The sequence below is a fragment of the Periplaneta americana genome, chromosome 9 (genome assembly GCF_040183065.1).
Source record: "Periplaneta americana isolate PAMFEO1 chromosome 9, P.americana_PAMFEO1_priV1, whole genome shotgun sequence".
NCBI lineage: Eukaryota > Metazoa > Arthropoda > Insecta > Blattodea > Blattidae > Periplaneta > Periplaneta americana.
In genome coordinates this window covers 113192949-113217302 of record NC_091125.1, presented here as the reverse complement: position 1 = coordinate 113217302, position 24354 = coordinate 113192949, and the positions used below count along the sequence as shown (strand labels likewise).

Below are 24354 nucleotides of genomic sequence, written 5' to 3'. Positions count from 1 at the left end.
CAAATGGGTGTGCAAAAATCGAAAGATTACTAGCATTTGATATGTTTTATTTGTGTAGAAAATTATTTGCAATAAGGGCCCGAAGTTTAATTTTCATTTATCTCCAAACTCATTTTTATGACATCTTCCTTTACCTAAACAACAAAGAATTGTAATTACCGTGGCTTCAAAGATTACTGGTATCAGAAACCTTAAGTTTGTATAGGGGAGACCCGGGCAAAACGAGTAACCCGGGCAAAGAGAATAATGCCTATTTCTTAGTAACGCCAACAGGTAGCGCTTTCTGCTATGTTGGGGAAGAATCCCTACCAGATTTTGCTCCTGGAACTGGCTTGTCGTCATTCTAGCTAGTAAGAGAAGACGTCAGCGTGTGTTTGAAGAAAATTGACTGTTTTCTTAAAATATTTCAAGGTAAGAGAAACATATGTACAACATACAGCACTTCAGAACCTCTTTATTATGTGATAGTAATATATAGGCAATAGAATTAGTTCTAAAATGCCGTACTTACGAAGAAGATTATTGACGTTTATGTTTGTATAACTTAAATGAAAAGCGAAGTGGCGTCTGCGGGCAAAGTGAATAGGGTAAAGTGGATAACTTATCCGCTTTGCCCTGCCACCTTTATTTGACCATATAAGTGTCAGCTGTATTTTTGTATGTATTTGTCTATTGTAATAAAGCGTGTTAGATCATTTTACATAGTCGAGGCATTAAGTCACACTGATTAAATTATAAATCAGTAACACTGATCTTAATTTTTACTTAAAAATGTCGTAATGTGTTTTCAGATGGTTTAATTTTTCAAGAGGAAGACGGAGCAAGCCAAATGGTCTGAAGAAGCCACGAAAAAAGCACTTGAAGAAATAAAATCTTCCAATCAGTGGTTCTGCTATCTGGCCATACAACCATAATGTGTTTATTGATGAAGATTTTGCACCAGATGAACTTACAGATCGCCCACTCAAGACAGAAATCAGCGAAACGACAGCTGGCTCAGATTTAACAAGTTCTGCGGTGCCAGCATCTTCAGCGGCTGAAGAAACAGTTAATGCGCACTCAGAATCAACCACATCTGTGATGACGGCATATTCAGAGATTGATGAAATATTCAATACATCAATTACACTCAGATTTTCAGTTCCGGTTACACCAAAACCCTCAACATCGTCAGCAGAAGAACCCAAGTCAGTTCTTTTGATTTAGACCATTGCCAAAAGTGGATGCTCGAAAGATACGAGTTAAACGAAGAAAATGTCAGCGCTCTGAAGCTCTTACATTTATACAGATTAAAAACGTTGAAGAGAAGTAACTTATGGTCAGGAGGAAAAGCAGAAAAAATCCAAGTCTTCAGTGTCAGTGAAACGTTCTGTAAATGCCTGTAATAACATTTCTTATAGTCTCATATACCTCATTAACATCGTGTTTATGTATTGATTTAATTTTATTATCAGTGAATAGAAATTAAATAGAAAGGTGAAAATGTTGTAGGGCTATTCACTTTGCCCGGGTTAATTATTCGCTTTGCCCGTGTATTCGGGCAAAGCGAATAATTAACTATATTTTCTTTCACAAATCATATCACTCTCCGTACGTACGAGAAACGAATTGCTATTTTGTAGATATGTGGACAACACGTGTCACAACCAAAGTCATGAAGTTTTTATTTCGAGAGCACCAAAATATAGCCTGTGGCATTGTTTATTCTTAGCTTATCCGATTTGCCCGGGTTTCCCCTAGCCTATGTCTTTATACTCAATCGAATAACTTCAATAAGTTTATTTTGCTTAAGTTCTATTGCAGTCATTATTAATGCATAGGTAAGCTTTCTTTATTCTTTTTCTTTCTTTCTTTCTTTCTTTCTTTCTTTCTTTCTTTCTTCGTCTGTTATTCCCCAATCTTTTAATAGTGAGTTACAATTAAATATGATGCAAGAGAGGGCGTATCTTTGGATCGACATACAGAACAAGTTCACATTGCACGCCTTCTTGCCCATTTGGTCGGTCAGCAATGAATAGGGACACAGGACAGCTCGTGACAAGGGAAAAACACTCAGGCGGCAAATAAATCTCTTTCATTGCCAACTCCGGTAATCGAAAACGGTGTAGAATGTGTACGACGCTATCCACAAGGCCAATGCGACAGACATGGATGATAAACGATGATAAGGGAAGTTCTTTTTGATAGGTTCTGTAATATGATGGCGATGTGTGGATGATGATGATGATGATTATTATTATTATTATTATTATTATTATTATTATTATTATTATTATTATTATTATTATTATAAAGGAAGTCTCTCCATAATTCATCAGCTGAAGGCTTCTTAATGAATAAAATCGAGATTTGATTTCAGGAGAATCATGTGACATTCATAGTGCACAAGGAGGTGTTGTGAAAGAATTCCTTGAAGAAGTCAGGTTTCTCTATAATTACCACCAAAATCCAACCATTTAAAAATAACTATACCGGTATTATCATATTCATCATATCTGGATAGCCTCAGACAAACTCGTTCCGTTGGCCAACGTGACCGATGACCACCGCAAGACTGACATGTAATTCCGATACAAGGCTGCCCTACTAAAGCACAGAGGGGGGTAACTGCAATCTAGTTAGTTAAAAAATAAAGTTAAACAATATGTAGTGTATATTTAGGCGTAGATTTGCCGAATTCTTATTAATTAAACTTTAATATATAGCCTACGGTAATAATGTATAGACTGAATTTAGGTTCAGGCTTGCTAAGTTCCCGTTAAGTTAAGTAGGGTTATATGAATTGTATACTAGGATTTAGACTAAACTTTGATGTAAGTTTATTAAATTAGTATTAATTATTCTACAATCTTATGTAATTCAATATATATGTACAGTATATATACTGAATTATATAAGATATATACTGGTATAATCATTTGTAATGGTTACCGCTATAAAACAAAACATATTTATATGTACAGCTCTAGATAGAGCAATTCTCATTAAGGGCCATTTGAAAATAAATAAATAAATAAATAAATAAATAAATATTCAAACAAACAAATGAATAAATGAACGAATAAATAAACAAATAAATAAATAAGTAAACAAAATAATAAATGAATGAATAAATAAATAAATAAATAAATAAATAAATAAATAAATAAATAGTAAGTAAATAAAGTAATAAACAAATAATGAAAAATAATTGCATTAAAAAGCTTAGTATAACATGTACGCAAATGCATATACCACTAGCTGTACATAATTTTTAAGGTATTTAGAGTCTCGATACGACCATAAAACTCTAGTATTAGGTACAAAATATTTCACAAGATTCCTATACGCCATTATCTCATTTTTCATGAAATTTGCAGTTAGCCCCTCTGTGCTTACCGTAGTAGGGCAGAATGGTATAGCTAACTACTGTATCTACTTCTCTGGAAGGACTCCAGTAGGGATCCTTTGTATTTTTGCAGCCACGAAATCCGTTCTGTCATTATCTCATTACCCTAAGACGAACTAATAAGAAGGACATGAAATGTAATGTTTGCGAACCAAGTGTGTTATAATTTCAAGAAGGAAAACTACTTTGATTAAATTCAACTATTAAATTCCTTAATAATATAGTTCCCTTGACTTTCATGCTAACTGTAAAATTGTTATTATTAAGTTTTATCTTAATTATTTTGTAATAAAATAGATATTAACCTACTTTTAAGTATGATATAACCCTAAATCTGTACTGTAAATATTTTGTAATAAAATAGATATTGATGTAATTTAAAGTATAATATAGGCCTAAGCCTAAATCTAAGTACATATTTTCTGTCCTTTTTGAAGCTTTATATCCTCTTTTTTACTGATTTGAATCTGGTCACCCTACTCATGACATCCAATTAGTTAAAAAAACATAATCGGTAAATATTTTATAACTGTTTCTTCCATGTCACGGATGTTACACACATTTTGTCACGGATGTTACAGATGAGTTAATGTCCTTCATTTTTCCAGTTTCAAAACAACTGTGACATTTCTAAGCCAAAATATTCACTTGAACTATAAGATTGCTAATTGTTAATAACCCAAACTACTTAAAATAAATGACAGAAAGATCATAGCATAGAGTAAAAAGTTCCTTGATCCTGGAGCTCTGGAATTAACAGTGCAGACTCTCAAAATATTTCTTCAACAATAGCTCCTTGAAAAACATACATTAACAGCTGATCTCACTATGAGTAAGTGCTGCAAACTTTTGGGGAAAAAAGTACCTATTACCTAGCCAAGACCACTTACATTCAATGTCCATAAACTTGTAACGTATTTTCCTTTTGAAAATAAAACATAAGAATATTTAAATGTAGAGACTTATCAATGTCTTACACTAATAATAAACAAATATTTGTGAAAAACATTTTTATTGGAAATCTCAGTTTGCCTGGAATGGCTGTGTAGTGTATTTGATATTAATGTAGGTATATACGTAACCCATAGGCTTATACCCAGTATTTTTATGACCATCGTGTGACAAATATCGAGGCGCATTAAATAAAGAATGGAGAGAGACGGACCGCGTAAAAATCCATGAGACACGAATGTCATCTTACACTTCTCTTCCCATGATGACACGAATGACGTCAGAGTAAACCTTTCATGTCAAAACATGACAATTTTACTATCCTTGTCAAAAATTCTTTAACTTTTACATTAATCTACGGATTAAGGAAATGACAAATATTACCCTTGAATATTTAATATAATCTATAACATCAATTTCAATTTCTTTTTTGTTAATAAATATTCTAATTCATGACAAGTTTAGCGAACTGAAAAGTACGTACAGTATATTGAAGAACGCTGATATCTCAGAAGCGAGGCAAATATAAATGTATGATTGGAACAATTTACTGTCATTTCTAGATACCTACGAGTCTTACCCGACAGTTGGAAATAACAAACGAGATGTGTTCTTCAACGCAGAACTTCAATATAATACAATTTTTCAACTTCCCCTTCTGAATCTTTAACAGACTGACAATCATCTTCAGATGAGATTGCATTTATTTTACATTGTTATTCTTCCATATCCATTTTGTTGGAAGGGCAGATCGATAAGAAGACATTTTTAGTGAGGCAATGGAATTAAACAAGGGGGATTTAGGAAGGAACAACCCTCAACCCTCTCTTTCTTCCTACAACACAAAATGTTTATAAAAAACTCTTTACCCCAGGATAATGGTTTATGCAGGGGGAGGAGAAAACGCAGGGTTATCCAGCATGCCAAACATGGCGCAGTTCAGAACGAAAATGATTTAAAGTAACGAAATATTACATTTCAGCTGTTTCAAAGTTTCACAAATAGGATTGCACTGCGCATATCCATATCTAAGATCCAATAACAGGTATAAATGTGTAAATCACTTTCTTCCTTTGTTATTTAACTGCATTTTTTTTAGTGGTGAAGTTATGCTAATAAAGCGGCATAGTTACGCCTAGAACGAATCCGAAATTTAGTTTATTGTATTACTCACCTGGAAATTCATTATTACTTATCATAGGGTCTAAGGAAATGCAAAATGTTTCTGTATTTTTACTGTTATCAGAAATAAAGTTAGCCACTGGTAGATATATCCATCACATTGCTATTTTCTCGGAAACATGATCACTAAGACAAATAATAGATGTTCGAGGACGATCCGTCCAATGGTATAGACATTTTGCGACATGATTTTCTATTCGAATGGTTTTGAATTAATCCCCGAGGCTGGCCATTTCGCTAAGGTTTCACAGGCTTACTTAATTCTTTCAACGAATGTCCGGACAGAAAATTAAAATAAGTCACAACGGCCTCATTTCTAATCACTTTCTACTTCACAAATTATATCTATTTCTCTTTACAATAATGCTTAATAAATTTTGCAATATATAATAGGCATAATACAGATGAACATTAAATGATCAAACATTAAGCTATATCAAATTAACGTATGCTGCATTACAGTGTTCTATAGTGTACTATACCATCCTCACTAATACACTGTTCTGCGGCGAGCTGTACGTTGAAATCCAGACAGTCGCGGTTTTGATTTCCGTTGGGGTCATATATTTTCTCCATTGATCTAAACTTCAACGCCATGGAATTCACTCAGTCTCTGACAGAAATATATACACCAGAGGTATTTCCTTGGGGTAAGGACGGCCAGCACCCAGGACTGACATCCCTACAGCCGCTATTACCGTTTAGCTGTAAAGATGGGAACCTTAAAACTCCCGCTTCCATATGGGCCTCATGGTAAAAAAAAAAAAAAAAACATCATTAATATCTTTACAGTAGACTGTTCTATATTATATACACTACACTATGTGATGCCTTATTGGGTCACTTGTGGGGTTCAAACCTGTCTTCGGTTAGTTGACTATACAACAACAATTATATTTTTCACGAAAACATTTTCATAAAATGGTAAGCATTTACTAATACTTGTATATTTGGTATACTTTGTCTTTCAGGGCAACCCTTATTTTATATTATTGTATTGCTTTGCATTACATATCATATCATATCATATCATATCATATCATATCATATCATATCATATCATATCATATCATATCATATCATATCATATCATATCATATCATTCATATCCTATCCTATCCTATCCTATATCCTATCTTATCCTATCCTATCCTATCCTATCCTAGCCTATCCTATCCTATCCTATCCTATCCTATCCTATCCTATCCTATCGCATCGCATCGCACCGCATCGCATCGCATCGTATCGTATTGTACCGTATCGTATAGTGTCGTATCGTATCATACCTATCAGAAATGGTTCTGTCCACTTACGCATTCCTGGGTCCATTATGTGGCCTATGTCCAAGTCAAACGGATGGCCAGGGTGGCATTCGTGAATCCAATGCTCACAAGCTGGCCATCCTGCCTCAGTCCTGACAGATTCAGGTCTCGTACCCAGACAAGTATATGATAAACCTTGTGTGTGAAGCCTCAAGCTTTTAAACTCCTTACCAGCATCAGAAATACGTACTACCACCAAGACTAAATCCCAGCATATTTTTAACTATTGAAGATGATAGATTAAACGAGTAGGTGCAGAATAAAAGATGAAAATGATAGTACCTACCACTCGAACAACATTCTGCAACGTCTGCTTTGTCCACCACAAATTTCATCCCGACCAAGCCGGGGATCGAATTCAAGTCGCCTGGATGGAAGATCAACGCGCCAGAGTAGAGACACAGACAAAATTTGCGTAGACTAATTTGCATATTCGACGTATCAAAAGTAATTTCATATTGTTGAAACAAGGTTCTAGATTTCTGTATCTTCTGTGACCCCAAAACAGCAACATATATAATTGAAAGGGGCACGACCTCTCTACCTCGTTCTTCCCCAATCATTTTCCGTTTCATTAGAGAAATAGTATAGCATGGTCGAATGAGACTGTTCTGCGGATCAGCTTCTCTCGGAATTAAACAGCAGAAGAGATCCTAATGCCTTAATGCAATATAAGCGATGCATGTATAGATAACTCTCGACATTACTTTAAGAAGAAAACAAAGAAATAAAAAATGAATATTTTAATTCCTTATCTGCTTTATTATTAATATTATGTATGCTGTTTCCCGAATAACTTAGACCTATCTCCGAATGTCCTTTATTTGTTGCTTTTCTGATTGTTATTAGGTATTTTGTATAGGGCCTACTATTCCCAGAGGAACTATTACTATTGTTTTAATAATTTATAGACAGTCTTTCGAGTAGTTATTATTATTGTTATTAAAGAAAAATAAAGTTTATAAATAGTTCTCAGTGCCACGTCAAGACGAAACTTGGGTTGCAACAAAATAAATAGTAGAATCAAATAGATGGAAATTAAGTGTAAAATTCTGCTGCAATGAATGTATGGTATTTACTAGATCTTTCCAAACTGTTGCATGAAAATTAAGTTTGGTCTGTCAGACAAAAAGACAAGAAAAGACTGAAAGCAGTTAAAATGAGATTCCTTGGAAATAAAATTCAGAATATATGCTACATATTTAGACCAGAGAAGTAATTAGAAAATTTCACAGAGTAATTACAAAGAGAAAGCCATTAATAAATTAGAAACAGTTTGATTCTACACGTTCTGACAATATACAAATAACAATTAAAGTTCAAACAAAAATATTACAGACGGAAAAGAAGACCTTTGGAAAGACTACTGGATAAAGCCGAACCAACTACAGTATTAAGGCAAATTCATTATTATGAAAGCCAATATTTTGTTCTGACAATGCACAGTTCGTTAATATTGAACATTCTTTAGTTTATATCGTTGAAATAAGTAAAGATTGGAATATAACATTTGATCAGTATTAAGCTTTAGTTATTTCAGTTTTACATTTTACCATTGGCAAGTTACCACATCTTACGTTAGAGAAGCATTATTCAACTTTTTAAAATCAATTTCATTTCACCGTCATTAATTTTATTCAACTTACACGTGAATCTCGTACAGACTATATCCGCTTATACAAACTTGTTTTTACTAACAAGTACATTCAGCGTCAGTATGCTTAATTAATAACAGCCATAATTTATTTAACGACACTTTACAACTGCAGAGGTTATTCAAAGTGGGCGAGAAATTACCGACAAATTTTTTCTGGAGTTTTCTATCAAGGACAGGGTGATTTAAATCTACAATATAAGACTCACAGTATGACTTCCCTCCCGGAGGAAGCCATGTTAAATAGTTATTTTATATCTGTTTAAAATCTATGACTGTCAGCTGGATCTGAATACGCGAACCTTGAATCTAACAGCCAGCATGATAATCGTGAGGTTTTCACTTCGGTGAGAAGACACATGGTATTGAAGTAATGGTACAATCATACTTAAGAAGAATAATAATCGTGCTGTTAAAAAATGAAGGAAAGAAAAGTTCTTTATCACTTAAGTCCCGAAAAACTTGCCGAATAGCAACTATTGAAACCATTCCCAAAAATATTCCAGTTTTTTGACTAACTTCAAACTATATGAAGAATCAATTTTCCAGTGTGACCATATTATGTAACCGAGTTTCATAATTATTTTCACTTTTTTTTTTTTAGTTCTGCGAAGTATTTATCGTATACTTTAATACTACAAATTGTTTTCTTTGTTTGTGTGTATGTGTGTATGTTTGGGTGCCAAGGATTTCAAAATCTTGACCTACACATCCTGGGAAATCACAATACTCCCCTAACACGGTCAACCATTATCCTGGGAAACATTAAATTTTGACATGGGAAAGAATTGTTCAATGAAATCTGCTTGAATAGGCGTACCTACTTCACTTTCTGGAACAGGATTCTTTAATGCACATTAGATTCAGGCAGTGGAACGTCGACTTCACTTCTCCTTCCAAAAGTCATTATAATAATATTTATCGCTCTTTACATCACCACTGCTAAAACTAATATTAAATCTAGTGGTAAGTCTGTTTACTTTTTATCTTAGTGAATATCCTTCTATTAGTTTAAGCAAGAGTCGCTGTAATGTGTCATAAAATGTCTTAAAAATTACAGTAATATTTATGTAATGTTGTCTAATAAGTGTTTTTCCTCAAGAAATAAAGGAAATCTAGCAAGCTGTTAACAATACAAACCCAGACACCTTCTGCCATTTTTTGTTTCCTTTGTGATATGGGCAGGGAGTTGAGGACGAGTCTGGTTTTTACAGTTTAATTGAGGCCTTCTGTCGGTCAGTATGTTAGAAAGCTTTCATTATTATCCGTCGGTATGAAATAGATTAGACACCCCTGGGATATGTGCATGCAATGTGGAAGTAGGTCGTATTATCATAGTATCTCTCCCCACTAATGTAATACCACGGGTCTATGGATAAAATACTGGGCTTGGCGTGGAAGGGGGGTTATACTCATGGAACCAATCGGCTTTGCCATGTCATTGTTACCTAAAGTACCCCCTCCACTCCTCACCCCTAGGAGATAAGTCTTATGCACCACCCTTGGAGACCCTTACATTATGCAGTACACACATTTTCATATGGACGATAGGTCAGGGAACACAATGCAACATGTGTTGCTTTAGGGGTGGGAAATAAAGAGAATCCTACCCTTTGTATAATGAGGACAGCAGTGTTTATCGTCTTTGTTTTCTATCACAATAAAAACTCCGGCGTGCAACCTTAAATCATTTCTGATGCAGATTTACTTCTTCAAAAAAAGAAGTAAAATTTATCTTAAAATAAAACATAAATTTTTGTCGTACTTTTCATTGGACTTCAAGTAACGACGCTTTATTAAATTCAAAAATCATTTTCTCCATTAATGATTGTAGTTTATTTATACATAATACTAACCTACTTACTTACTCGTACAAATGGCTTTTAAGGAACCCGCAGGTTCATTTCCGCCCTCACATAAGCCCGCCATCGGTCCCTATCCTGTGCAAGATTAATCCAATCTCTATCATCATATACCACTTCTCTCAAATCCATTTTAATATTATCCTCCCATCTACGTCTCGGCCTCCCCAAAGGTCTTTTTCCCTCGGGCCTCCCAACTAACACTCTATATGCATTTCTGGATTCGCCCGTATGTGCTACATGCCCTGCCCATCTCAAACGTTTGGATTTAATGTTCCTAATTATGTCAGGTGAAGAATACATTTATACATAATATCATATCTATACAATAGAATTCATTTTCCTTGAAATGCGCGATAGCGCCAAGATTAAGACGTTGCACTGTAATCCAAAAGGTTGCGAGTTCGATTTCGAACGGAGTCATGAATTTTCTCAATTGATTTAATCACTCCGGCCTCACTATGGCTCTGGGGTTTACTCAGCTTCCAACAGAAATGAGTGCCAGAGGATTTCCTTTCGGATAAAGGCGGCAAGCACGTAGGACTGACATCCCTACTGTTACTAGTGCTGACTGTAAAGAAAAAGTGCCAGCCTTAACCTCCCTCTACCCTGTGGCTGATGGTCTAGGGATAGACTTCTACTTGCTCTTTTATGCATATCCGAACTTCACAAAGTCCGTTTATCTATTTTATTATTCTTCTTTCCTCTTTTTTCTGGGCCCATTTTAGGTGAACATGCGAATAAACACAAATTATAACATTCATAGCGGGTCAGTATCCATATTTTAGGGAGGAATTCAAACTCACAAACGTGGCCTCTACACTGTGTTAAACTTCGTTGCGTGAAAAATTTCGCCGTAGGAATCTTACGCAGCATTCATGGAATAATGATATACTGCAGTAGTTTCCCGTTGCTTTTCGAACCAGTAATGGCGAGAAATGATAAAGGCCTAATGATATTAGCGAAAAATATATTTCACCGAAGAAACCTTCCTTTATCGTCTTTAATCATAAACATTCCACTTAATGCTTAAATGATAGCATAATATAAATCTAAGCACAGCTATGTTATTTTCCAGCAAATGATAAAAGTTTTCTCTACTCTTTAACAAACTTAAATTATTGAGTGTTCACGAACTCGAATTCTTGGTATGTTCATCTTTAAATCTTAATGTCGAGGTATCTACCTACTACAAGTATAAATATGGTACAGGCATTTGAAGCTAACGCCAAGGTAATAGCTTTATGTATAAAATAGGACATTTATTCTTCATTCATGTCACGGTGTGAGCAAATCCCTTATTCCCCTGACCCTTATTGTAAGGAATGGGTGTGCCGATACGGGCGTGTGTCTGAATATATTTGCTCTACGATACCTGCTGCATGAGGAAAGGGATTTTTCCCCTGCTTTCTTGGTGGAGTACCAATAATAAAATTCTACGCCCAACGCCACATGTAAGAAAGTTGTTCCACCTAAATTAAACATAAATTCTACAAATGATATTGATCTTTCCTAAAAATCACTAGTTACTGTGGCGGGACAAATATGTTTCTTGGGACGGATTGTCGTAATACGAATTTGCCGGTACGAATTGTCAGGATACCGAAACAATCACCTACGCTCAGCAGTTACCTAGGGAAAGTACTTTTTGTCTGGAACCAATTTAATTTCTCATAAAGTTCCTAGACACATTCCCTCTTTCAGCGTTCACTTACAACTTTAGTCATCGACCAGACTTAGATTCACTTCTATATGAAAGCTGATTATAAATCGTTTTGAATATTGTTATCTTCTCTATCCATGAGAAAGACTTAAAAACTCACCGCTTTAAATCAACACACATATCAAAATCTTTGTAGAAATTTCATTGACCCGAGAGTGGTTTATTTGCTACTACTATTTAAATTATGTCCTGCAAATACACAAGAAGATATCGAGAAGATTTTACTTACAAAATAAACATTACATCCATTTTAAAACACTAAGGAGTGCAATACAAGGAATCTGAAAATGTCATTTAATTCAAAGGATATTGTTCTTTAAAGGTGTTGACATTTAATGAATTTGCTACTATTTAAAAAACGAAAATATGTGCGGTTTAAAAAGATATAGAAAAAATACTGGACTGTTCTTATTGTTTTGATTTTAAAATTGAGTAATAAGTTAACCTGTATATGCTTGTAGCCTATAGATGATCATAAAATAAAATATTAGACGTTTCCAGTTTCCAAAATGTTTAACCTTAATTTAATGGCCATGTACGTTAACGGACATTTTACAAACCGTCTGGTGACTGTTTCTGGCATGTTTTAGGCCTTCTCCAGTCATGATCTTTCATTATTCTTAGTGTAATTTTGTTGCAAACACCATACTTGCTTCATCTTTATAACTTTAAAATTAAATCGACAAGTTGCATATCATAATAATTGAAGAGTCCACTGCAAGAATGATGGATGTCATTTGGAATACATTTTGCAGGAGAAGCAATTGAAAGTTTGAAATGCTTAGCGCTCAAAGCTTAACTGTGATTTTCCGATCATTACTGGACAATGACTATTAGTGTTAATGCCATATAACTCTCTATGTACATTCTATATGTTTTAAGCTATGTATTGACAATCTTGGTTTATTTTCGACAAGAAAGTGACATCCATCATTCTTGCAGTGGACTCTTCAATTAGTTTTGACCACGATTCTGTTCTCCTAATATTTTAACATTTAATGAATGTGCTTTCAAATAAAAAAAAATGATTGAAAATCCCATTCTACTCTTTGTTCTCCACACGCTTATAAATTATGAAACTTACCAAAGACAAGTTCAACTTTTCTGACCAGCTTGAACCTAGCTGTAGGACGTCATGAAGGCATCACCCCATTAGTAATGCGGTTTTAATACTCCCCACGTAACCTGTAAAAGTCAGGAAAATTTATGTATAGGAGGCTGATATTGTAACCGAAATATAAAAGTTGAATTCCTCACATACCTGCTAGTACTATGTGATTTCACCTGTCCGTACAGACCTTTCCATTCAACCTCCATGACGAAACAGGGAAGGTATTCCTCAGCAGGTAAAAAAGATCATTAGAGGGTTGATCCTAAACCGTACTCCAAGAATTCACAACACACTTCACTTAAAAAAATAAGACATGCAATGCGTCTCTTGATTCAGGCAGGCGTTCGTCTTGTATCAAAATATCCTCTTTGAAACTATAGTATTAATAGCTACTGAATATTACTGACTAGAAATTGGGTCGTTGTGGATAAAAGTACTGGTAAATTATATTTCATAATAATACCGTGGCCCTGAATTTATTATTTTTATACCTGAGTAGATGCTTAGGTAAAACGCCATCAGTTTTAAATTGTCTAGCTCCTCCACTCCCTCTTTTTAACCGTTATTTTTCCTTGTTCTTATCTTCCAAGATTAATCTATACTGTGAAAGTGTTCAGTGATTTCGTGGTACTTTTCTACAGCCAGTCTTAGTTGTTCTATAGGAAAGTTACGAAATACAGTTATAAAACATTTCATACAATTACCAAAGTATGTTGATGTCAAACAATAAGCAAGCATTAGTACGTTGTTAAGAAGAGGTAGGCCTATAGACTGGACTTGTTCCATTGTTTTTAAATAAATACGTAAATGAATGAATGAATAAAGAAAGGAATAGGCCTATATAAATAAATAATAAATAAATAAATGGAATGAAATGAATGAATGAATAAATAAATAAATAAATAGATAAATAAATAAATAAATAAATAAATAAATAAATAAGTAAATAAATAAATAAATAAATAAATAAGGAATTAGGAGACTGGCTCTATCTATGTCTTCAGGTGAATAGGAAGGGTGAAAAGGTTATCCTATTCGTTGGGGTCGTTACAAACAGCTATACAGAGCATAGAAATTTGTGGAGAACGACATCTATTGCAGAAACATACGTCTCTTAGTTACTTGTGTTTCTCCTGTTGTAATTCACCAAATCTTTCTATTTATTAACTTGGTTTTTATATATGAGTACAACAATAATAATGAAAGAAGATTAGGTTAGAATAGAACAGATTCAAATACAACATAAAAAAATTGATTAAAACAAAATAGGATAAACACAGCAATGGAATAGAATAACGCACAATTGAAAATAAAACAGGAAAACGTAACAGAGTGCAGTAGGACAAAATGCAATAGGGTACAGAGACAAAGCATATAGTACTTGTTTATTCGTTTATTTATTTATTTATTTATTTATTTATTTATTTATTTATTTATTTATTTAACCTGGTATAGATAAGGTATCAGGCCTTCTCTTCCCCTTTACTAGTGGAAACACAACAATATAATCTGATTTATTGAAATCCTACTATTTGTTTTTATCTCATCAGTAAGATTTCTTATTTTATTTTAATACATAAAAGACTCATTTCCTCCCCCGTGATCGAGTTGTTAAGTCTCTCTGTCTTCTACCGTCACGAGTCGGGTTCGATTCCCGTCTGGGTCACGAAGAAATTTGTTGTGGACCCAAGCGGGCGCGAGGGGTTTTCCTCGGGGCTCTCCCGTTTCTCTTCACCAATATCATCATCAGTCCACCAATATTCCACAGTCACTCTTACTGCAAGAACCTAAGCCAGGTCTCCAGAACAAAAAAAAAAATGACAGAAAGTTGTACTCGTATATTTTATGTTTAATTCAGATTATTATTATATAAGATCCATTTAATCTGTGGTGCAGTTGAGCAGTACATTATAAATTAGCAGCGTCAACGTTACAGTAAATTATTACGAAAAATCATTAAATATTATACTTGTCTCTGATTAAGTCTCTGAATACTTACATTTCTTTACAAAGTATTGTCTGTCTCTCTTTAGACAACCTGACATTTAATTACTATGATCTCATTAGATAGACCATTAAAGTTTCTTGAGCTTTACTGTAAAAAGAAATAATGTTAAACCATACTTACAGTAATGTAAAGTGGACCCCCCAAAGCTGTATTCTTAGCCTGCCTCGTCTTATATTGATGATTATTGCTATTAATTTTAAATAAATGTTTACCAATATGTAAGTCTATTGATAGCATTGAAGATAGTTATACAGAAGGATTTTTATATTAGAGCTTAGAGGTAATACAACAGTTTGTTTGTAAACGTCTATATTAGAGAGTTAGAAATGAAATTTTGTAGACATCTCTTTTTATAGTATTTCTAGTTTTTCCTTATATGTTCTCCAACTGCAACCCATATAATGGATTGTGTGTATCCATTAATGATATCGGCTACGCCTTTAACTTGCTCAGAGAATAAATTTCTCTCAACCTAAACATGACACCTAATGCTGAACTATCTTTCTTTATACCCAATATGATTAATATGCTCTTCCTAAGACAGTGTTTTATCAATAAATAAACTAATTATCTATACATGACTCCCCCAAGTGTTTCCTTTTCAATATCAATGTTACATTAAAAAAGTTTCCTTTTTTGTAAATAACAACTCTTATATTTTTACATTTAAGTTAAGAATAATTTGTTTATATATAGCCAGTTCATAAGCGCATTCACATTCAATTGCGTATTATTAATTGCGTCTTTCATATTTATTGCAGCATAAAATATAGTAATGTCCTCAGCAAATAGTACAATTTTTTTCTACAAAATGTCATTTTCCGGTATCATTTATATACATTAAAATTAATAATGTCCCCAATACCGAACCTTGTGGTACTCCACAAAACAAATTTTTATTTCAATTTCATTCATACCTATTTGTACATTATGGTATCATATTACAAAGGCAATTTTCAAAATAATAACCAAAGATAAAATGTCTCTAATATAAACAAAAAACTCGAAAGACTACAAAATTTATCAGAATCATAACAAATTTGGACCTATATCAATCTATCAAAAGAGAGAAGTAAATACAATATAAGTGATAAATATGCTCCAACTCTCAGAAGTTTTAACCTCAATTTTATTACAGACCAGCATATAGAATCAATTTTGTAAAACTGTATATATAATAGTTATACAATACACGTACTTTCCAAATGTGTCTAGCTTTACAGGTTTTAAACACAGTTATTCATACTTCCGTTTCATAAGTTGTTTGAGAAATCTGATACAATTAATACCATTAATGTGACAACTGGGGCAGGATTTAAAGAAGCAGTCGTGTAGGATGAATATAGACGAGTTCGGTATTATCCTGAAGATTACTATAAATTATAAAGCTCATTATTCAACTTATTAGAAACTTACTTGCGCTGTTAAGTTGATTCGAAATTTTTGAGAAAAAGTTCCTCTGTAGCTTTTCTTGAAATCGCTGGTCGGGACGCAGTGACGCAGGCGGGTATGAAGCAGCCGTCTTCGGTGAAGGATATTAATGAACAGAGTGTACTCCATAAACAGATCTCAGACGGGAGAGTTCCGCAACAACATTTCAACTCATCCACATAAAACCTATTTTTCTCTTTTTACGTCTACAAGTTGGCATAAAGTGTGTGGCATTTCCGGGATTCAAACTCCGTCCTTGAAGCTTGTGCAGTTCGTGCCAGGTGCTTCCGTTTTTATTCAGAGAAAGGGGTATAGGGAAATTATAGGAAAGACTGCATAGAGGCAGAGGAAAAACCAAAGGAAACAGATGAATGCAATTAAGGAAACACAAAGACTTTAAAATTCACTGGTTGTGTAATTTGTTCGAAGTCATGTAGTAGACCTAATCACTATATTGTATGGGTGGAATAATTCCCAGAAGATTGAGCACGATGTCATGGAAAGCAAGTTGTTAAGACCGCGAAAATAGTTGAGGATTAACAGTTTGGAGCTTTGGTCGTTTTGATTTTGGTACGCGCTATGGCTATAAATGAGACAGTCCTTGTGCCAGTCCTCCACCAGTTCACAGGAACGAAAAAATGAATACGTCACCATGTAAGATAGTTATTGTTAAATGGGGTGCGAATGTATTCGTGTAGAGATGTTTAGAGATGGGAAGTGAGAAAAATCGTAATTGAAGTGGCAGTTATTTCTACTTGAATTTATTAAATGTTTGACCTGCTTCTGATTCATTTTGAAAAAAAAAACGCTGTATGTATGTTATTTAATTATGTTTTATTTAACGACGCTCGCAACTGCTGAGGTTATATCAGCGTCGCCGGTATGTATGTATGTATGTATGTATGTATGTATGTATGTATGTATGTATGTATGTATGTATGTATGTATGTATGTGTTAAATGTTATTTTTTTATTTAACGACGCTCGCAACTGCAGAGGTTATATCAGCGTCGCCGGATGTGCCGGAATTTTGTCCCGCAGTTCTTTTACATGCCAGTAGATGTACTGGCATGAGCCTGTCGCATTTAAACACACTTAAATGCATCGACCTGGGCCGGGATCGAACCCGCAACCTTGGGCGTAGAAGGCCAGCGCTATACCAACTCGCCAACCAGGTCGACTGTATGTATGTATGTATGTAGTTTTTTATTTTAGTAGGTGATTTTACGACGCTTTATCAACATCTTAGGTTATTTAGTGTCTGGATGAGATGAAGGTGATAATGCCGGTAAAATGAGTCCGGGATCCAGCACCGAAAGTTACTTAGCATTTGCTCATATTGGGTTGAGGGGAAACCCCGGATAAAACCTCAACCAGGTAACTTGCCCTGACCGGAAATCGCCCCCGAGCCACCTGATTTCGCGGCCAGACTCGCTAACCATTACTCCACAGGTGCGGACTGTATGTATGTATGTATGTATGTATGTATGTATGTATGTATGTATGTATGTATGTATGTATGTATGCTAGACAATAAAAATTTGTTCGCATGTCTCATACCAAAATAAAAACAACACAAATGACTCATGTATAATACCATATTTCTAGCTAGAGAATATAGCCTACATGGATGTCCTTTACCTTCACAAACAGAACATGAGTATATTATCTCTAGCTAGACATTCTTAAGCAGTTAGATATTACATGTTGGGTTTGAGAGGATAACAACGTAAAGTCATTAAGGTATTGGAAATATTTCGGGCTATGATGAAATGATAATTCCCTTACAGAAAACAGGGTGGATAGACATTAACGGTAATCAGAATATTACATCCTCCCCCAACACATACTACCGTGAAACCCTCATTAGAAGCAGGATTGTTTTCGTTACGATAAGGATTCCACTTAGTACTTGTCAACAAGTACAGTATGCACCATGAAAATGTTTTTGACACAACTGCCAACGATTCCATGTAAAAGCATCATTATACGTACTCGAAAAAAAAAAACTGTGTTCTAGACTGGTCTCGATTTTTTTTTTTCAGGAAAATTAAGAAAACATCTAGTCTCCATCTGTGTACGTCTAGATCCTTGCAGAATTAATTTAGCATTAATATATGAATGTGTTATGAAAATATGTAATAATTGAATGGTAATATAAAAATTAGTATGAATGTGCTACACATCAGCATATTCATTTCGGGTAATATTTAATTATGTAATAATTCTGAATCAGCTGCAACATACGAACTTGGTAAGTAATTTAGTTATAATTAACCTTAATTAATTAAAAAAATATTAATACACAAGTCTGATCACATTTTGTCCATTGTACCTTTATATTTTTTCTTCATTTTACCTTCTTTATTTTTGTGTTCTCTTTCCGTAATTTTCTCTTCCATAAGTTCTATTTTGTTCCTTTATTTATCAATTTTTAACAATTTCCTTCCCAAGCGCTTCAAGACACAATCTTTACTAATTACATCGGTGAAATAAATTTGATTCAATACAGACGAGAAAAAGTTATCACTCTGTACTAAGTCGTGTAAAGTTATAAAGACACCCTGAATAGTAGAAGTTATAGCCTACTAGTATGTATATCTATTCTTAAATTCCTACATCAGCATCATTAGAAATCCGCACTACCCGAAAACTTCACTCCAGTCTGTTTTTACCTACTGCAGATAATAGACGAAATGAGAAGAGGTGCAAAGTGTTCGTGGAATGATGGAAACGGGAGTATCCCGAGGAAATCACGCTGCAAGTCTGCCATATCCACCAGAATTTCTTTCACGATCTGGTCGGAAGACCAGCGCACTAGAGCTTTACTATTAGTCATTTCTGTGCAACTGAAAACATCACTGAAGTCCATTACAACAGGATCGTCAGACCTTCATTGGTTGTCCTAATTCATTTTTTTAACAAATACTGTACATCGGTCTAATCTATCCTCCCACCGTTGCTGCAGATGTTATTTCTATAATATTTTGGTGTGGTTATGGTTAGAGATGGAAACGCGCAGTAGCATCACAAGACGTTGCGCTTTAAATAGGAAGGTCCCGGGTTCGACTGCTGATGGAGTCGTGTAATTTTTTATAATTCTTCCGGCCGCAATATAGCCCCGGGGTATAAAATGCCAGGGTGTTTTCTTGTGGGTAAAGACGGCCAATACGTAGGACTCACGTCTCGAATGCTACTTAGTGTCAATGTTTTATGAGATGAGAGCGTTACCATTCCGCCATCGTAAGGACCTTATGGAGTTTGTAATGGGAGTGGTTTGCTATCTTTAGAGTTAAAAAGATATTCGGCGTAAATGGAAATTCAAGGACGTAAGAGTAGAGATTTCCAACACTATAAAGAGAATAAACGGTGAATATCAGACAACAAACCCTTTATACCAATTAATAGAAGTAAGCTTAGGTTTAATAGGCCTATAGCAAAGAGAATAATTTTCGCCCACTTGACATCGACTCCGTTATGATTAATCGTTGCATAATTTCACGCAAGTTTTGTACTGTAAAAGTATAGTACTTTTTATGTTAGTCATATGTTAGCTATTAGGTTACACCAAAATCCCTTTCAAAATTCTCTTACGTTCCTTCAACGGAACGGTGAAAAATGGAGTAAGAAAAGTAGTCAACAGGACTGAAGCTCACATAAATTCTTCGCCAAAGATACAAATTCCCTTGCAAGGATGTCCAATCGTTCAGCTTTTAAATGTTTCTTCTTCATTTTCCCTTACTATTATCATCACCTTTCAAAAACGAATATCATAATAGGTACGGCAAAAACAACGAAATGGCTACATATTAGGCCTACATAAAGTGCCAGAATCTATTCAACTACTACAAGTCCCGAAGAAATCTACCAAAAATCTAACTTCTACCTCTTAGGTCTATGTGAGAAAACATTAGCTAATTATGGCGTGTTCTCTGCTAAATAATTAAGTACAGTAAATATTACACAGATAACGAAATAACGTATTTGCTCTATGCGGAGTTCAATCTCGCAGTTGTGAATATCAAATGGACTAAAGTCAAAATCGGATTATGCGGTTTAAGATATATCAGCTTAATTTTTCTCTTCAATATTTTTTCTCAAACATTATTTTTCTCTTTATCTCTTTCTATCACATAATTCAAACATAAATAATTTGAATTTTAAATTAATTTTAAAAGACGAGTTAGTAACAGCATGTTTAAACTATCTTACTGGAATTAAGGGAATTATTAATGTGAATTAACGCATAATTTTGTTTGATTGTTACTGAATAGGAGATTGAATCAAAATTCGTTTTTTTCTCTCTTTTCCACTCTTGCAGAGTCGAGGGAAAGGAACAAAGCACAAGAAAAAATACAAACGCTCAACCGGCGGCAGTCTTAGCGACAGCTCTGGCAGCGTGATTCGGCAGGTAGGTGCACTTTCCTGCTTCCTTTTCATTCAATCCATTGCACTTTAGGAGGTGTCGTCAGGCCGAGTACATAATTTCCGCTCTGTCTAATCTTAATGGAAACGAAGGTCTCAAAAGAAAAACAAGTCTGTCGTTAAGCGAAGATTGTAATAATCTCTTTTATATTACGAATATTCACTATAATACTAATAATAATAATAATAATAATAATAATAATAATAATAATAATAATAATAATAATAATAATGCATAGAAAGGCAAAAGAAAGAAGGAGAAGATTTAGGCTACTGTGGGGTCGAAATGAAATAGATGTGCCTATTTGGTGAATTAAATTTCTAATAATAATAATAGTAATAATAATAATAATAATAATAATAATAATAATAATAATAATAAGAGAAACCAGAAAATCTGAACGAAAAAAAAATAGAAATGCTGAGATCCGAAGATTGATGCAAGCAGAAAAAACTACAGTCAACTCCGCATATAGTGAACCTCTGCGGACTTGCATATTTTGTTCACTATATCTGAGGTTCACTATATCCGAAGTTTCTCTCCCCTAATCTTAAATGACAGAAATGAATTAAATTGTAAAAAAGAAAATAAAATATTTTATTTTTTGTGGATTGGATTACACTGTATACTGTATAATGTTACTCACAATTGATTTACTTAAACTATTCTGTGGATCCACGTCCGCTTGCGAAATATCACGTTCAATGTAACTTATAATATTCGCCTTATCTTCCAAATAAAACACTTTACGCTTCAACATTTTTATACAGTACATTCACTGTTGGAACACTAGAAACAGGCGATCAGGTAGAAATGACAAACGCTGTTATGGTATGACTGCGTACTCAGCCTTGGAATTTCCCAGGTCACTTCATGGAAACTGGGAGAGGGTTGATGGAGTTTAAAAATCATCGAAATCTTACTTTCGTTTATGCTCTGGACATAATGTTCATCCCCTTTTAATAAAAGAAGACAATTTCATTGTTTCGATGCTATCTGTCGTAATAGAAATGTTTCTGAGAACAAAAGGTAACCCTTTGACGGTGAAGGATTAGAAATAACAGTAGAGTAGAGTGCCTGAGAACAGAATGGCAAACCTTCGACGGTGGAGTGAGGCAAGGTCGTCGTCACGCGTTGCCTGGATTTACAGTACAGCTCATTGTCTAGGAATAACTAATTTTACCTTTATCCTTTGACTAAAGGAGTAAGAAACTTAGAGTGTTGTTCTCAACACATTCTTTCAATTTTATACAAGAAGGTCTGACTTCAAATAAGAATTTGTCAGGATACAAAGTTCACTATAACCGAAGCGAGGGTTCACTATAAACGGAAATATTAATGTACTTTTTAATGTATGCGGGTCGGGATCAACGATTTAGGTTCACTATAGCCGAATGTTCACTATAACCAGTTCACTATTCACTATATCCAGAGTTGACTGTATAATGAATGAGAGACAACGAAAGAGATTTTATTTTGTACGTCCACATGAGAATGATAGAAGGTAGCAGATTACAGAAATGAAAGATTCGAGGAAAAAATCGAAGGGGAAGATCTCTAAGTATGCGAGACCATAATAGTTATCAATAGAGGAATTCTGAGTGACATGTACAGTAGTTACAGAAGACATGAGAAGTGAAGATTTTTAATTCAAGACATATTGAATCACAATACCTTGATCATAGTGCTTCGTGTGGAAGAAGAAATGTAGGCCTATACAATATTTGGTTGGAGAGATACCTTAAAACTAAAGACATTTTTTATGTAATAATAATAATAATAATAATAATAATAATAATAATAATAATAATAGAAATAGGTGACTTAGTAGTAGGACACTAGATTTGGGAGATCCAAGAATATGCCAATCTCTTTCGGGGTTTACAGATATTTCCTCAGCCATAAAATAACTAGAAAACTAGCTATACTGTAAAAATCAAATGCTGGATTGGTTTTCAGTTCCTCTACAACAATACGGATATAGATACTGTTTCACAAAATCTAATGGTTAGCACTTCTACAGACTGTACAAATATGTTCACTAGGTGGCAAACAGACTGCCCGAAATATGGCAGCAAAATGAAGATCCAATGTGTCATCCCCAACAGAAGTCACGATATGACTTAAGTTAAAGTGGCTACAAATAAATCTAAAAAAAAATAATAACAGTGCCCTACTAAATAACATTGTTTCAGCATTTCGGTTGCAATCGAAGAATAAATATTTGCAGCTATAAAATGAAACACTACATATGAGCCGTTGAGAGCAGAAGTGGTGTAAGTCAAAAATGGGTAATGAGGGTTAAAGTAAACATTGTGCAAAATACAGCGCAAAGCAGCAATTAATATTCAATTTATTTAAACTATTAATAGTCAGTGGATAGCACGAAGGACATATTAATTGCTATTTTGCGCTGTATTTTACAGAATTTTTACTTCAAACCGCATTACCCAATTTTGACTTACATCACTTCTGCTCTCAACGGCTCACATGTAGAGTTTCATTTTATAGCTGCAAATATTTATTCTTTGATTGCAACCGAAATGCTGAAACATCACTTCTGCTCTGAAAGGCTCATATCTCAATTAGTAAAAATTCCAGACTTGGATCTTACGAACACATAAGAGATCGTGTATAATATAACTTTAATCAATTATTTAATTACACTTTAACAGCTACGGCGATTATCTAACACCACTGGATGTCTTGAGATAGCGTAATGATATTTGGCGAAAATACTCCAAGTTTTCGCTATTGGAATACTATACTTGATATTCGCTTTACAGTAGGCAAACATCTTAAAAAGAATCAGAGCAGGTAATCGGCTTAAGCGGGATTCGAACCCATTCCCAAGTGCAGGTTGGAATTTAGGTTGTTATCAATTGTAATTTTTTTGGTTGAACTAGCCCGGAGGTAGTTCCCTTAGTACTCCGCTTATACACCTTGCATATACGAATCTGTGATAGGTTAGGTTTGGTTAGTTTAGGCCTTTGTTATGCCTTGCATATACGATCAACTGCGCCTTCACAAAAACATTCCTTATAAATTGAACGGTTTTCACTTAAGAAATCACCGGAACCAGCTCAGCGCTAGTTTCACTATTTTTTTTCAAAGTAGCTACATTATTTGAACAGAATTCGAGTGGAAAAAGTGACAAAGCTTGAGAATAATAAAGTTGAACATTTTATAACACTAAGATAATATTAATAACTCTTCTTATTCATACAATTCACATCTAAGATTTCAGTACACAACAGACCAGTAGTGCTGTTCTAGCTTCAGAACTCTGAAACACA

At 34.3% G+C, this 24354-nt stretch overlaps 2 protein-coding genes across 3 annotated transcripts in view; one reads left to right on the top strand and one right to left on the bottom strand.

Annotated features, from left to right (window-relative positions):
- ab (BTB/POZ-zinc finger protein abrupt) overlaps positions 1–16774 on the bottom strand; it is a 243431-nt gene extending 226657 nt beyond the window's left edge. The window contains exons 1-2 of the mRNA XM_069835648.1: positions 16618–16774; positions 13167–13267 (exon numbers count right to left, since the gene is read on the bottom strand). The gene's annotated coding sequence lies outside the window, so the exon portion shown is untranslated. The remainder of the gene's footprint in view (positions 1–13166; positions 13268–16617) is intronic.
- Positions 1–24354, top strand: part of Ca-beta (Calcium channel protein beta subunit) — an 828959-nt gene that overhangs the window by 63949 nt on the left and 740656 nt on the right. Inside the window, exon 2 of one of the 2 annotated variants that reach the window (XM_069835638.1) lies at positions 20954–21043. In XM_069835638.1, coding sequence (XP_069691739.1) covers positions 20954–21043 — 90 coding nt within the window. Of the gene's footprint in view, positions 1–20953; positions 21044–24354 lie in introns of those variants that run through there. The other variant, XM_069835640.1, reaches the window with a different exon arrangement.